This window comes from Macaca fascicularis, chromosome 8, assembly GCF_037993035.2.
Source record: "Macaca fascicularis isolate 582-1 chromosome 8, T2T-MFA8v1.1".
Classification (NCBI taxonomy): Eukaryota; Metazoa; Chordata; class Mammalia; order Primates; family Cercopithecidae; genus Macaca; species Macaca fascicularis.
Genome location: NC_088382.1, coordinates 16,220,833 through 16,236,589, shown reverse-complemented (window position 1 = coordinate 16,236,589; position 15,757 = coordinate 16,220,833). Strand labels below are relative to the sequence as shown.

At 39.5% G+C, this 15,757-nt stretch overlaps 1 protein-coding gene across 10 annotated transcripts in view; it reads left to right on the top strand.

The window, feature by feature from the left end:
* DLC1 (DLC1 Rho GTPase activating protein) overlaps positions 1–15,757 on the top strand; it is a 522,133-nt gene that overhangs the window by 318,531 nt on the left and 187,845 nt on the right. For 3 of the 10 annotated variants that reach the window (XM_065518900.1, XM_065518895.1, XM_065518902.2), the window contains exon 1: positions 11,176–11,460. The exons of 6 other annotated variants lie outside the window; for them this stretch is intronic. Coding sequence is in view for 2 of the 4 variants with exons in the window: in XM_065518895.1 (XP_065374967.1) it covers positions 11,322–11,460 (139 nt within the window). In the remaining 2 variants the exon portion in view is untranslated. Of the gene's footprint in view, positions 1–10,978; positions 11,028–11,175; positions 11,461–15,757 lie in introns of those variants that run through there. One more of the 10 variants, XM_065518897.1, reaches the window with a different exon arrangement.

Genomic DNA, 15,757 nt, shown 5'->3' with positions numbered 1-15,757 from the left:
TATGGTGATTTATTTCTTTAACCCATACCATTTTAAAATATAATGAAAATAAAGTATTAGAAAAAAAATTGGAAAAGAAAACATAAAATAGAAGCCAAAGTTTTTTTATCATTAGATTCAACATACATAAAATTAAGAAGGTTCTGAATGTTTACTTTCCATTTCTGTGCTCATCTCTGACCATCTGTCTGGACCCTGACCAGCCATTCATTGAATTGGCCACACCTTGATTAGTTTCAAAGGCCAGAAAGCCCAAGCCAGTAAGAAGTGGCAGGGAAAGTTAGAGTCAGAGTTTCCCAACTCTTTAGTTGAAGACATTAGGAAATCAATGAAGGCATCAGGTTTCTTTGATTCCCACCACATTTCTTAAATTTATTAACAAGAGTCCCCTGACACATATACACACAAAGGAATCTGTACAAAAGAAGCATTTGCTAAAAATCTCCATGGTCTTTCACCATCTGCATTTGTGCTTCAGTCTCTAGGGTGCTCAACCTTCACCTCAGATCCCCTCTTTCCTGTGAAGTTTGCAGACTGTCATCTCCTGTACAGTTTCAACTCATGCAAACACATCGTGAGGTTCCATCTCCCACAATTCTATGTTTCCTTTTATCAAAGGCTTTCTTTTTTTCCTTCTTCTCCTCACTTGTCTTTCTTTAGCATTTTGTACGCCAATCAAAAGAATAAGAGTTTCACTTTTTCATGTGTTTTTTTTCTATTTTTTTCCTATTTCAAAATATTTAAGAAAAGGTTTTTGGCTATCAGAGAGACTGTGAAAATTTACATTCTTTTGCTGCTAATATTAGCAAAATGCCTGTTCACTTTAATAAGTATTTTTTCTGGTTGCATTCTGCGCCTTGAAAAGGAATATATATCCATACAAACAACATATTCTCATATAATAATGCAATACAATAGAAACATCATTATTGAGTTGACATGTTTTTATACTTTTATAATGAATGGATACTAATAATGATTCAATATAAAATAACTCTTTCATGAAACCATTAAAATAAATTTTACTATTGACATTCAAACTACTTTATTATAATAAAATCTAATCCAATTAACACAGCACTGGGTATATCATATTGATATACACACACTCCAAGTCAGTGATTATTTCTTAAACAGCAATTTTTTTCTCTGGTGATAGAAAAACCACCTCCTCTTCACCTCCCTGTGAAGTTATATATCTAATTTTCAGAGATTGAGGGTTCTGATGGTTTGCTTTGGTTAGAGAATTTTTGTCAATATCAAAGTTTGAACACTAAGCTTCTATTACCCAATTCTATCACTTCTATATGTTCTGTGAAATGCTTATTTATAAATCCATTGATTTTTCAATTGGATTGTTTCTATTTTGCTTTTTGATTTACAGAAGTGCTTTATTTGTTATAGATAATAACACTGTATTGCATACTTATGATGCAAATATTTCCCCAATTTATCACTTTGCTTTTCGTCATCACCCCTAAAAATTCTCTCATGTACCAAGTAGTTAATCTCATCCCACATTCACCCCATTCCCAGCCTCTGGCAAGCACTGAGCTGATCTCTGTCACCATAACTTTGCCTTTTGTAGAATTATCTATAAGTGGAAAAAGGCATTTGTACAAATGTATATTTTTATATATCTTTAGTAATTCCTAGGAGTGGAATTCATTGGTAAGGTACATTTAACTTTATAAGAAACTTCCAAGCTGTTTCCGAATTGCTTAAACAATTTCACATTCCCACCAGCAATCTGTAAGAACTCCTGCTGCTCTACATTCTCTCCAACACTTAGTATGGTCAGTCTTTTTAATTTTAGTATGTAATAATATCTCAACTGGCTTTAATTTGCATTTCTCTAATGATTTATGACATTGGGCATCTTTTCATGTACTTATTGGCCATTCATATATCTTCTTTTGTGATGTATCAGTTTAAACCTTTTCCCATTTGTTAAAATGTGGTTGGAAGATGATCCAAAAACTTCTACAAGTCTTACAGTTTTACTCCTACAGTTAGGTCTCTGGTCTATGTTCCATTTAGAGCTCATGTTTGTTTCAGGTGTGAGGTAAAGCTCAAGATTCCTTTTTTCCATATGGTTATCCAACTGCCCCAGCACCCCAGTTGTTGATAACCTATTTCAGCTAGATTATCTCCCCTCCATTAGCTAACTTTAGCACCATATAGTACGGATCTATTTCTGGAATCTTTGTTCTGTTCCTTTAGTCTATATTTCTATTGTTAAATCAATACCACCCTGTCTTGATTACTGTAGCTTTTGGAATCAGGTAGTGTAAATCCTCCAACATCACTCCACTTTCAAAATTATTTTGGCTCCTTTAGGTCTTTTGTATTTCCATATAAATTAGAATCAACTTGTCAGTTAAACAAACAGACAAAAAATCTGCTGGAATTTTTATTGGTTTTGTGTTGAATTTATAGTTTGGAAGAATTAACAACCTAGCAATATTGTCTTCAAATGCATAAATGGTAAATCTCTATGTATGTATATCTTCTTCAATTTCTTAGCAATATTTTGTAGTTTTCAGTGTACAAATTTTTGTACAAATATTTTATTAAATGTATCTTTAAGTATTTCATATTTTTAATCATGCATGGTATTTTCTTGTTTAACTATGAAATGTTCATTTCCAGTATATGAAAATATAATTGATTTTGTATATTAATCTTCAATCCTGTGATCTTGCTAAACTCACTTTTTACTTTTAGTTGATCTGACTAGAGATTAAGCAATCGCACTGATCTCTTCAAAGAACCAGCTTTTGTTCTTCTAAACTGTTTGTTGGTTTTTAATTTCAGGGCTTTCTGTTATCCATTTATTTATTTATTTACTTACTTATTTATTTTTGAGATGGAATCTTGCTCTGTCACCCAGGCTGGAGTGCAATGGAACGATCTCAGCTCACTGCAACCTCTGCCTCCCGGGTTCAAGCAATTCTCCTGCCTCAGCCTTCTGAGTAGCTGGGATTACAGGCACCCGCCACCACACCCAGCTAATTTTTGTATTTTTAGTAGAGACGGGGTTTCACCGTGTTGATCAGGCTGGTCTCAAACTCCTGACCTCAGGTGATCTACCTGCCTTGGCCTCCCAAAGTGCTGGGATTACAGGTGTGAGCCACTGCACCGGGCCATTATCTTTATTATTTTTTTCTTTCTTCTGCTATCAGGTCCAAAGTAGTCTTTATTTTAGGACTAATTTAGCCCCGCTGCTGAGGCATGACTCTTCTGGGGATTATACCTAATGCTCCGTATTTCCTGAGGTCTCTTCATACTCACTGGTAGGAACACAAACTAATGCCAGCTTTGTGTGTGCTCCAGGAAGTGACTGTACTTCCAATGGACTGGAAGTGACTCTAGTCCACTGATTTCCAGGGCTTCTTTCCTAGCCTTGGAGAGTTCCTTCTCATGCTGGTGTCTATCCATATTCAGCCAAAGGCTTGGGAAGACCCCTCTGCAGATCTCACTCTTTGTTCTGCTCCGTCTTCTTTGATACTCTGCCCTACAAATTCTAGCTGCCTCCATTCCCCTAAACGCTGATCTCTGTCACCTTAACACTGCTAGGCCATGCTGAGTGGCTTATATCCGTAATCCCAACACTTTGGGAGGCTGAGGCAGGAGAATTGTTTGGGCCCATGAGTTTGAGCCACGCTGGACAATACAGGGAGTTCTGATCTCTACAAAACATTAAAAAATTAGCCAGGCAGAGTGGTGTGCACCTGTAGTCCTGGCTACTCAGGAGGCTGCAGTGAGAGGATTGCTTGAGCCCGGAATGCAGAAGTTGCAGTGAGCCGAGATCGCACCACTACACTCCTGCCTGGGCAACAGAGTGAGACCTTGTCCCAAAAAAGAGAAGAAAAGAAAAAGAACTGCCAGGTTATGTTTGGTTTACCCCAAATTGCCCATATGCAGAGTTGGTATCAGAACAATGGTCAGGCTTATCTATTTTTTTAAATCCTTCTCTCAGAGATTACAGTACTTCACAGTGTATTGTATACTTTCTGAAAAAAAAAAAGTTTTTTTTATTATTTTTATTTTTCTTTCTTGTGTGTGTGTGTGTGTGTGTGTGTGTTTCAGTAGGATCCCTTCATACACAGAAGTCGACCTGCAAATACCTTTTTACGGAAACATTCAAGCTAGTTGATATTGCAATGTTTTGAGTCCTATCACAATATATAACATTTATTAATACTATGGTCAAAAAAGTATAATCAACAAGTTACGTTAACATAGAGAAATATTTGGGTTCCTGTTTGGTCTGATTTTTACATCATCCCTGAATGTATATGCCTGAGTATATCATGTAGCCATTATCTAAAACTGCTTTTCATTTTATTGTTAGTGTAAGTGTGTTATTTGAGATCGTTGCTAATTGTTATAATCCAAAAGTAACAACATCTGTCATTCTTTATGGACATTTGTGGCAATTACTGTATATGAAGGTAAAATAATATGTGAGTTTTTTGGGGTTTTTTTTCTCGGAAGGAAGTCTTCTAATTTAGAAACAGCAAGGGGTTAATATTTGTATTTCAATCTCGACAAAAAGATACATGAAACAGTAAGTATTAATTTCAATAACCACAATTTAAAAGCAATTCAAGTAATCATAATATACTTTAAATAGGAGAGAGCAGAGAAATGATAACTCCTGTTCTATGCTGTAATGCTAGGCTTCTTTACTAACACACTGTAATTTTACATGGTGAAAAATGAAAGGATAAAAGAAAGAATAAAAATATGATATGAATACAATAAAATGAAGAACAAAATAAAGGAAATTATTTCCCCCTGAAGTTTTAACTGTATCTAAAATTATTTTACTATTAGATATTCGGTTCTTGCTAAGGTAATATAAGTTATAGACTTTTTTGCATTATTTTTGATGTACCATTATTGTTTATTTTTCTATAGAAATTGCAAATGCTTAACCTTTTGAAATTACAACATAAAAGAAAACCTGAAATCATGACATAGAAAAAAAGTTCTGAAGGCATCTCTACATCCTCTTTCTTTTTTCCAGTATGTTTTATTTCCTGCCTCTCTGTTAAATATTTTCACATTGAAAACTATGGTCAACTACAGAGAGTGGAAAAGAAATGATCAAGAGAGGATTAAATCCAAAGAAACAGCTCCAGAGAAAGATGTTCAAAGCAACTTGAAAATAGCTTAAGGAAAGCATTAAAATGGCCAATTATATATACTAATAGCTAGAATTCTGCTGAGGTATTTTTCTGAAGTGGAATGAGACCATCTAGCCCAGTAGAGTTGTTTAAACTTTTCACTCCACTCTAACAGGAGGGACAAGTCCCCACCCTATGTAATTCTGATATCCTCTTCTCCCACCCTCGAATCTCAACCAGAATAAATGATCTAGTCAATACCCTCATTAGCAAATGAGAAAATAAAATGCTGTCCTAAGATCACAAAGCTGTCTGGCAAGGAGCAGAATTGAAATCAAGTCCTCTTTTCCACAGGCAAGGTGACTTTTCATAGCCCAGGTAGAGATCTTTGCTTCAGAAAGCATAGTTACTGAAATTCAGCAGTCAAAAGGAAATAAGATATTGTTACATGACTCAAGAAGAAAAGGAAGTCCTCTCTTCCCTAACATTCACTTCTTGTTTTATTGCAGCCTTTCCCCTTATAGATATATTCAACACTGTGCCCTCCAACAAGTTGATTTTACTCTGACAGATAGTGTGATTTTGGTATATATCAGAAGTTGTAGAGCAAGTCTCTGAACCTTGATCGCCAGTCCTGTCAGTAAAGCTTTCTCAGCATAGAACCGCAATGTATACATTTATTTATGTATAACTTATATCTATAAATCATGGTACTTATGTGCTTTGTACATTATACAAAATGGAAATATTTAAAGAACACTATGTGTACATACAGATATAGATTCCAAGATTTTCTCCCTGCCTTCCAAGAATAATTTTGTTTGCCCCCAGGTCAGAAATAATCAATTTGAAGAAAATCATCATTGTAGTTTGTTGGTCTATCAAACATCAATATGCACCTAATAGTGCAAGCCACCTTGATTTGAGCCCTTTGGTCAAGAATATTTAATAGAGCTTACACAAAGAAGATTCTCAACCAAATTCAGTGGAATTCTTAGGGTTCCAAATGTAGAAGCAGATTAACAAGTAAAATTTCCAGTTGTCAGAGCAAATGCACTAAAGATGATTATATTATCTAAACATTTCAAAACGAAAGCGGTCCTCCACAACATGTAACCTACCTGCTAGATGCCAGTTATCACAATGAACAGAAACCATTTAGACATCCTTCAGAGTTACAGAGGCTTCATTCTACGAATACTCCTTGTCATGGACTATTGGATACCTACACAGTGGAGAACATCTTCTGTGGAGTTACAGCATTTTAGGCAGATATATTATGCTGGGGTAGGCACTGCCATTCACTAAGCCTGCCATCCTATTTCAGGGGCTGGATCACTCACAAGACTTAACCAATGGGGTTATAATCATTTTCTTTCTATGCCAAAGACCCGGATCCAAACATGGTATTAACTCTGAATAAGCTTTTCATTTCCCATCATTATTCACATTCTTTTGAAAGGATCTTCCAGCAGTTTAGGTAGTCCTAAATGTTCTTCTCATTGGTCCAAAGAAGGGTTAAATGAGTTTCATCAGCAACAGTGGCCATAAGACCAAAGTGGATTTATGTTACACAAGCTTGGTAAAGAAGGGTCCCTAACATTAAATCAGAGAAGATGGAACCTAGAAACACTATAAAATTAAAAATTTTGTTTGCAGCAAGATAAAATGTATGAATCAGGCAAAATTAAATTAAATTAGTAATACATTACCAAAGCAGGATGATTTTTTTATATGGAAAATGTTAGGGACTTACTTAAACCAGAATCTCTAGCTTAGGATACAAACTAGAACCTCTGCTCTCCAGGGATCTGGAAGAGTTTACACAGCTTTCCTGGTCAAACAGCATCTCCACCAATGGCTGAAACTAATCCTTTATCACAGAAATAAGAAACTGCAAACCTATCAAAGCATAACGTCGTTATTCTCTTTTTTTTTTTTTTTTTTTTTTTTTTCTTGAGACGGAGTCTCACTCTGTCGCCCAGGCCGGAGTGCAGTGGCGCAATCTCAGCTCACTGCAAGCTCCACCTCTGGGTTCACTCCATTCTGCCTCAGCCTCCCGAGTAGCTGGGACTACAGGTCCCACCACGCCCGGCTAATGTTCTGTATTTTTAGTAGAGACGGGGTTTCACTGTGTTAGCCAGGATGGTCTCAATCTCCTGACCTCGTGATCCACCCGCCTCTGCCTCCCAAAGTGCTGGGATTACAGGCGTGAGCCACTGCATATGGCTGATTCTCATTTTTCTTATGATTCCCAGTGGGATCTTGAAAAATCAATGAACTCCTCATATTCCTACTTGTTCTACCTATGAAGCTGAGACAACACTAATTATCACAAACTAGTCTCACCTCTCAGTGTCACAGAAAACTGGGATAGTTTGAAGTTTGTGGAAATACAACTTGAGGAATTATTGTATAAGTGGCAGATTCTAGGCAGCACCTTTTCTGTGTGTAGCATTTCTAGTGGCCTCCAAAGCAAGCAAAATGTAAGAATAATTTAAAATTGGTTGTGTATTAGAATATCTTTACACCATACACATAAAATATAGCTCAGATTCATCCATAAGGGGTTGAAATACCCTCACAGTGAAATTTGGACTTAACGAGTTGCCAGAAATGAGAGACCCAAGTTGCCAGCTCTACACTGGCCTATGGTAAAACCTATAATTAAAGTTTGCCTTGCTCAACAATGCTTAACTGAACTTCCCCTCCTGAAATACTCTGCCAATGAAACTTACATTTATGCCATGAGGTTTCCTTTGAAAAAGACAAACAAAACATAAAAACCTCTTAGATAGGTGAGGGCTGTGGGTCATTCTACCTAATGCAACTTGCACTAGGAATAGGCAGATGTTTCTAACACCGACTGAGATGAGCTTCACTGAAGAACTTTGAGTACTGTCCTAGAGAAAGTGTGTTGCTAAGAGGAGGAGGATTGTTTTGTAACACTTTGGAGATTAGACCTGAGTGCTCTATTGTTAAACAGTGTGTGTTGAACTAGGCCTTGGTTCTCTTGGCTCATTGCCCTTGAATTTCCATAGTCGGGATCACCTCAAATGCATCTGCAGACTCAGGATTCTGCCACACCCTAGGTCCTGTTGGTTATTTTATTTTGACTAAGATTAAAGAGCATTAGCTCATAGCTTGGTATCGACTGAACCTAGATAACACTAATGGGTCACTATCATTACTATCGTCGTTAATTTAAGACCAACCAAGTTGATTAGGAAGCTAATGAGTTTTTGAGGTAGACAGCTCCGGGCATGAATCCTGGATCTGCCACTTACTATCTAACCTTTTTCACATTTTTTCTAAGCTTCAAGTTTCCTCATCTCTAAAAAACTGATAATAATACCTATACTGGATCTCTGATAACTTGCTAATTTTCCTATACAATACTAAAAGCATTTATCATACGTTATAGGGACTTAATGAATGCTTATTTCCCTTTACTGCTCCCCTTCCTTTCTGTGTTTAGGTATAGAAAAGCTTCCTATCATTATAGTCAGTCACTTTGCATGACTCAAACAACCAGCTGTTGATCATGCTGGGAGCGATTGTGTGTCCCTAACTTTATCATCAATCTAGATTGGAAATTCAGGCGAGGTCAGTGCCTAGGAGGAGTTAGGAATCCCGGCTGTATTTTCCTCTGTGTTCCTATAACATTTTGCGTAACACTTTGAACATGCTTCTATCTTGAAACGTATCACATTATTTTGGAACTATTTTTGGTCAATGTGATATTTCCTCCTTGAAGACAGAGTTGAGGTCTTATTCGTCCTAAAGTTCCGCAGGCCTAAAACAGCATCTGGTGAAGGGCACTACCCATGCCATGTGTACTTCATGTCATTCCTCTGCAAAACGGGTCCAGATGACACGATTCGATGTGCTTCAAGGTGTTCAGATCTCTTTGCAAGAGAAACACACACAAACTTTGGGGACATTGTTTTAAAATAGAACCAGGTTATGGCAATCATATTCTCTGAAAATCTTTAATAGAGGATTTTCATTTGGAATTGGCCCCTCCAGGCACAGAGGTCTATATACTTCAGCAGTTAGCATGCATTTCCTCCTAATCTATGCCCCGTCCAATGATAAGGCAAAGACGTGGATATCTACCATGAAGTACATTCTCAATGGGGGACATTCATGAGCTTTAACAGTTTGGGAACAACACAGTTTAGGACATATGGGTTATTAATAAGCACTGGTACTAATGTTAGTTGTAATTCATGAGCACAATCTCAGTATTTTCATAATCATCCTTTGTATAATTAACTTGTCAAAGATATATGGTGAAAATAATGCATGTAGCCGGGCGCGGTGGCTCACGCCTGTAATCCCAGCACTTTGGGAGGCCGAGACGGGCGGATCACGAGGTCAGGAGATCGAGACCATCCTGGCTAACACGGTGAAACCCCGTCTCTACTAAAAAATACAAAAAAACTAGCCGGGCGAGGTGGCCGGCGCCTATAGTCCCAGCTACTCGGGAGGCTGAGGCAGGAGAATGGCGTGAACCCGGGAGGCGGAGCTTGCAGTGAGCTGAGATCCGGCCACCGCACTCCAGCCTGGGTGACAGAGCGAGACTCCGTCTCAAAAAAAAAAAAAAAAAAAAAAAAAAAAAAAAAAAAAAAAAAAGAAAATAATGCATGTTGTAGAAATTAGAAGACTCAGGAGATCAGTGTGGGTTGAAAATGACTGTGTGTGTAAAAATAATTACAGTAATAATTAGCATTTGCATGGCTTCTTGCAATTTACAAAGTGTTTTTACAACATTATCTCATCTTGCAAAGGTTATGAACTGGCCTTTAGATGCTATCTTATGCCAATATTAAGCTTCCCTGCCAAACCTTGTGCATTATAAGGTAGGATTTGGTAGACAGGAAGAAAAGAGGATTAATAATGCATTTAAAAGGCAAAAACTCTGCCAAATTTATTGGCGTAGAAATAGATTTATTTGGTATTTTAGAAACTAAGGTGCGTATCTTGTAAAAGAAGCAGTTGTCTCATATTTTGATTTCACAATGCTGGGCACTTTTTTTTACATTTTGGAGGGTGAGTTTTTGATGTGCAATTGTAATGAGGAAGTTCACTTACTTGGAACTAGAAGATTCATACAATCGGGATATTTGAAACTTTTTAAGGGGCAAAACCTAGAGTGACTTGATTAAACCAATGTAAGTAGAAGTACGGTTAGAGAGAAAATGTGAGGAGCTGATCAATATTTTGTTTAAAACTCCAGCGTCCATTTCTTTATTTTATTTATTTTAGAGGCAGGATCTTGCTCTGTCCCCCAGGCTGGAGTGCAGTGGGGGTGACCATGGGTCACTGCAGCCTGGAACTCCTGGGCTCAAGCGATTTTTCCCTCTCAGCCTCCCAAGTAGCTGGGACTACAGGTGCATGCCACCACACCGGCCTAATTTCTTGTAGGGGTGGGGTCTTGTTTGTTGCCCAAGCTGTTCTCAAGCTCCTGGCCTCAAGTGATCCTCCAGCCTCAGCCTTTCCAGGTGCTGGGATTACAGGCGTGAGCCACAGTGACTGGCCTCTCAGGTCTCCATTTCTTAGAGAGAATCCAGATTGACCTGTAAAATGCTTCTTCCAGCCATATCTTCCTTCCCACAACCACAACTAAAGGTTGAACTTCCTATCTCATCAACCGCCTAATCTAAAACCATGAGTTAATGAGATAAAAAATGAGTTACTAAAATGCAAATGTTCTTGAGAATCAACCTTGAAAGTTAAAGACAAGGCCACCTGCCAGCCCCACCCTCCGACCTCCCCTGCTCGCTTGCCTCCGGCGCTGCGTTTCCCTTTGAAAACGCGAGGTCACCTGGACTGCCCCTGAAGGGGAGACCTGCTGTGTGACCGAAGAGCAGCCCGGCGCGGACCCAGGTGAGTCATTGGGTTACACAGGAAGCGAGACGCCTCCGGGTAGCTGGGCTGCAGCTCGCGCGCCCCGCGAGGGTGTCGCCGGCGCAGGGTAAGCCTTTCCAGATGTGGCCGCCGCGCGCGCTTGGCCGCTGGCCAGGAGGCCGCCTGCAGTCGGCGCTTCCCGGGGCCGCAGTGCCAGCCGCAATGCCGGGCTCCTGAAGGCAGGCGACAGCCTGCGGCCGGGAGGACAGCGCGGGGCGGAGGACGGAGGCATGGTCGCGGCGCCCGAGCTGCGCTGAAGGCATCTGCGAGCGGATGGGGGACCCCAAGGCCCACGTGATGGCGCGCCCCCTGCGAGCCCCTCTCCGGAGGTCCTTTAGCGATCACATCAGGGACTCCACGGCCAGAGCCCTGGATGTCATCTGGAAAAATACCAGAGACAGACGGCTGGCAGGTGAGAGGCGGAAGGGGATTGGAGACCGGGGGTGAGGGGTATTAAAAAGAAAACAATTTACTGCGAAGGCGCAGTGATGAGCTTGGATCATGAATGATCTCATCAGCTGGGTGAAGTTTCATTCTTGTCATGGTAGTGTGTTCGGTCTCCCTTTCTCTAGTATTTAATGTTGACGGAGTGTTGAGATTTTTGTGTGTTTGTTTTGTGTAACGCCGCTCTGGTTACCGGTCTGATTATTTCTAGATAAGGAATTACGAGAGTTGTGGGGTTTTTTAACCTTGAAAAGAGAAGCAAGGTCCTTGTGACTGTCAGGAAATCGGTAGTGATGAACTGCCGCAAAAGCCCTGAGCTCCGCGGGGCTGTCTCGGATCAGCTTTGGAGCTGAAGCTGATCAGGTGTGAGGTGCCCTGGCGTGTGCGCGGGAGAGGGGCCTGGCAGGTCTGTGTGTCAGTGGAGTGATGGGCGCTGCCCAGTGAAAGCCTGTTGGTACTTCCTCTGGCAGCCGGGAGCTGCTCTCAGTTCCAAGAGGGTGTCATGTGTGCCAGAGGCAGGCGTTTGAAATATAATAAAACATAAATACAGTGGTGCAATTCAAATGCTCTAGGGCTCATGTGACAGCCACCAAACGGCAGACTGTGTTTGCAGGGGTCCGGTGAGGAGATAGGGACTTCTGTCTCATTTTGTTGGGATAAAATAGCATCTCACTACGATATGAAAAAACTCTCTGAATCTGGGTAGGTTTTCCCAATAGCGTTTATGGTGCCTTCTTGTTTGCTCTCCAAGTCTGTGTTCCTATGCCATCTACATGGATGGGTCAAAGACTATGTTTTCTTAACCTTGTTGGTCAATCCAGTTGTTTTCCATATACTGAAGGAAGGTCTGAATTGTTACAAATATTAGAGGTGGCCTCTAAGAGTCAATGCAGAGTTCTGTGCTGTGTTCTTAATAAAAGGTCGATTTTCACATAGTTGTCTTGATGTGACTTGAAGAGGGGAAATTTAAAGTGTGCGATTATGATAAAGCAGATTGTGAAGATAACCTGCTAGTTTCATGCCCTCATAGACTCTTAAGATTGTTCTGAATGCACATAAAAATCTTTCTCTCTGTTACACTAAACAATATTCCCCAGGACTGATGGAGAAAGGAAACAATGTCAAGTTTAACCATTAGGTAGGGAAGGGAGCAAAATATTTTAAATTTAACCATTTTATTATTGCTTTAGAGGAAAATGTGGCACCCTAAAGAAATACGACTTTCCAATATGATTTTTTATTTAATTCTTTAAGGAAGTTTAAGATATAAGATTTGGGAGTAAAAAATTCACGACTGTAATTGGTTGACAATTTAAAAGAAAAGGTAGTTTCTTCATAGTTGTCTTGTTTAATAAACAATGCTGCAAATGAAAAGATTCTATAAATAATATCTTACTAAAGATAATGGAGAAATATCTTGTTATGGTTTAACGTTTTAATTTGAAAGTAAGACTAATTCAGACATTTATGGTTCTGAGATTTCCTCTTACATTTTCATAAATAAATAGCCTTTCACAGCTGCTGAGAATAATAATATCCTCTAAGAATAAGAATATTATCCCTGGAAAGTTGTTCTCTTTCTTCTCATTTGCCTGTTATATATTAATATTATATTTGCAGTCAAAACATAACAGCAAGTGTAAATTAATGAAAACACTTAGAGAAAAATGGTTACTTTTTATGTGTGATGAAAACTCAAATGTTTTCACAACTCTAACAGCAAATAGGATTTTTGCTGCTGTAGGTCCATTAAGGGAAAGAATTCTTTATGCTGCCCAGGTTTTCTAAGAGCAGTATGGACCTCTGAAGTAATTCACACAGTAGAGAATCCAGATACCATACCTGAAAGGAAAAGACTTTGACTATGACAACTGACTCTGATTTGGGGGACCCGGACACTTCTAGTGTCCTCCTCACTCTTGGCTCATGGCTGAAAGCTCATTTAGTAAAACACAGATTGACTTGGTGCACATCCAAACCTCAAGAGCGCTTGCTTCCATCCCTTTCCCTCAAGCTTCTCGTCCGCACTCAACCCTTCACGCTCACCAAACGTTAAACAATGGGGGCTAACGATCCACAAAAAGTCACTTCTCTGAACACCAGAGAAAATCTTTGTTATATATCATAGCACCTTGCCTTCGTGTGCAGAATGGAGGGCAGTAGAAAGTCCAAACCCTTTTCTTTCTGTTGTGAAATTAATGAGGTAACAGGTAAAAAGTGTTTTTTAAGTCCCTGGAAGATAGTACTTCTGTTAATAGTACCTAGAATGTTATTTCAGTGATAATTATTGCCTTCCTGAATTTCATCAGGTTTCTCAAAAACTAATCTGAGATTTTAGTTTCTTTCACCTAACCAAAGGGTTTGGTCGTGGGATAACATGTGAAGTTTCCTTATTAGGTATATTCTCATTCTCTGGCTCTCTCTCTCTCTCTCTCTCTCTCTCTATCTCTATCTCTCTCTCTCTGTCTCTCTCTCTCTCTCCCTCCTTCCCTCTCTCACCATCCCCCCCCCCCCACTCCACACACACACAAACACAGTTCTGCTATCCCAAATGATGTCATGTACAAAAACCATCATTTACATCTTCTTGTCTTAAACTCCCTTCTACATGAAACAGGGAGCCTGTTATTTTTAAGCATCTGCAGCCTTTTATAAACAATACACAGAATTGTTGCTAGGAAAAGGCCTTCAGGTTGTGAGGAAGGACAGATCAGATTGTCTTACTTGCATTCGCCTTTATATATGATCCACTTTTTCAGCCCAATTATATCCCACAGGAGTTTCTCTTACTCCTATCCTCTACTACCATTATTCCCAACCCCAAGGTACTCTGTCTTCTTTGCTAAAAGCAGAGGATGGTATTGAGTTTTCAGTGAATTAGAACTTCGAGGCTGACAGTGGTTGAGTGATGCAGGGGACAGCTTTTTGCTGGATGAAGTGTGCTTCCTTCTTAAAGCTCCTCTGTGCTCTCACCCCCTCCTCTCTGATTCATGGACATCTTGTCAATAGGGCGTATTACATTCCTGAAGGGCAGTTGCCTCTTAATCCTTCCTTCCACAGAGCGCCTTGTAGCCTGCTTTTGTGCCCATGGATCTCTTTATCATTCTTTTGAAACCTATGATCGCTTCTCAGAATAATATTTTTAAATGCATAAATAAAATATATAGAATTATAGAGAAAATCAATTATAGTGAAATATAGTTATCAAAGTATTTGAAACACAAAATTATGATGTATTAGTATACTGTGAATGAATTATATAAAAGGATAATGCCTTTAAAATATGGACAAGTAAGTATAAGTTAAAAGCTATTTTTTTGTTTGTTTTGTTTTTTGTTTTGAGACAAGAGTCTCGCTCTGTTGCTCAGGCTGGAGTGCAGTGGCGCGATCTCAGCTCACTGCAAGCTCTGCCTCCCAGGTTCACGCCATTCTTCTGCCTCAGCCTCCCGAGCAGCTGGGACTATAGGCGCCCAACACCAAGCCTGGCTAATTTTTTTTTTTTTTTTTTTTTTTTTTGTATTTTTAGTAGAGACGGAGTTTCACCACGTTAGCCAGGATGGTCTCGATCTCTTGACCTCGTGATCTACCCACCTCGGCCTCCCAAAGTGCTGGGATTACAGGCATGAGCCACCACACCCAGCCAGTTAAAAGCTATTTTTAAAGGTATCATGTGCACACTGTTGTTATTTAACTCAACTAAGAACATTAAGTTGTGCATTAACCTGGTCTTTGACTCATCTCCTTGTCACTCACCATTATAGATATAGGGAAACCTGGGAGGCAATGTCCACAGCTAGGTCACAAATTTGTGAACCTACAATTTGACTGTTTGGTGGCTGAATGACCACAAGGCACAGATCCGCCCAGTAGCTGGCCAGTAAGGTCACGTGAACACCTTACTTGTGTTATTCACCCAGCCAGCCTGAGTGAACCCCTGTGGATAGAAAAATGTCAATCATGTATGATCTGGAATAGGTCTAATAGTGACATCACTGTGGAGTAGGGATGAACGTAAGTGATATTCTACAATATCTACAACTGTTAACTGATATGCAAATGTCCAGTTTCTACTGGTGGCAAAGTCACAGGGACAGCTAAGGCCATTGAAGGGGAGCAGGATAATTTGCCAACATTTATAATTGGAGCAAATGCTAAATTTCAGTTAGAGCTTAGTGACAATGCAAACATAATGTTTCCTCATCCAAGTTCATAGGCCCCTGAATCTCTGTTTAATATTTGCTGTGGCTTTTAAATACCTGTAGTCA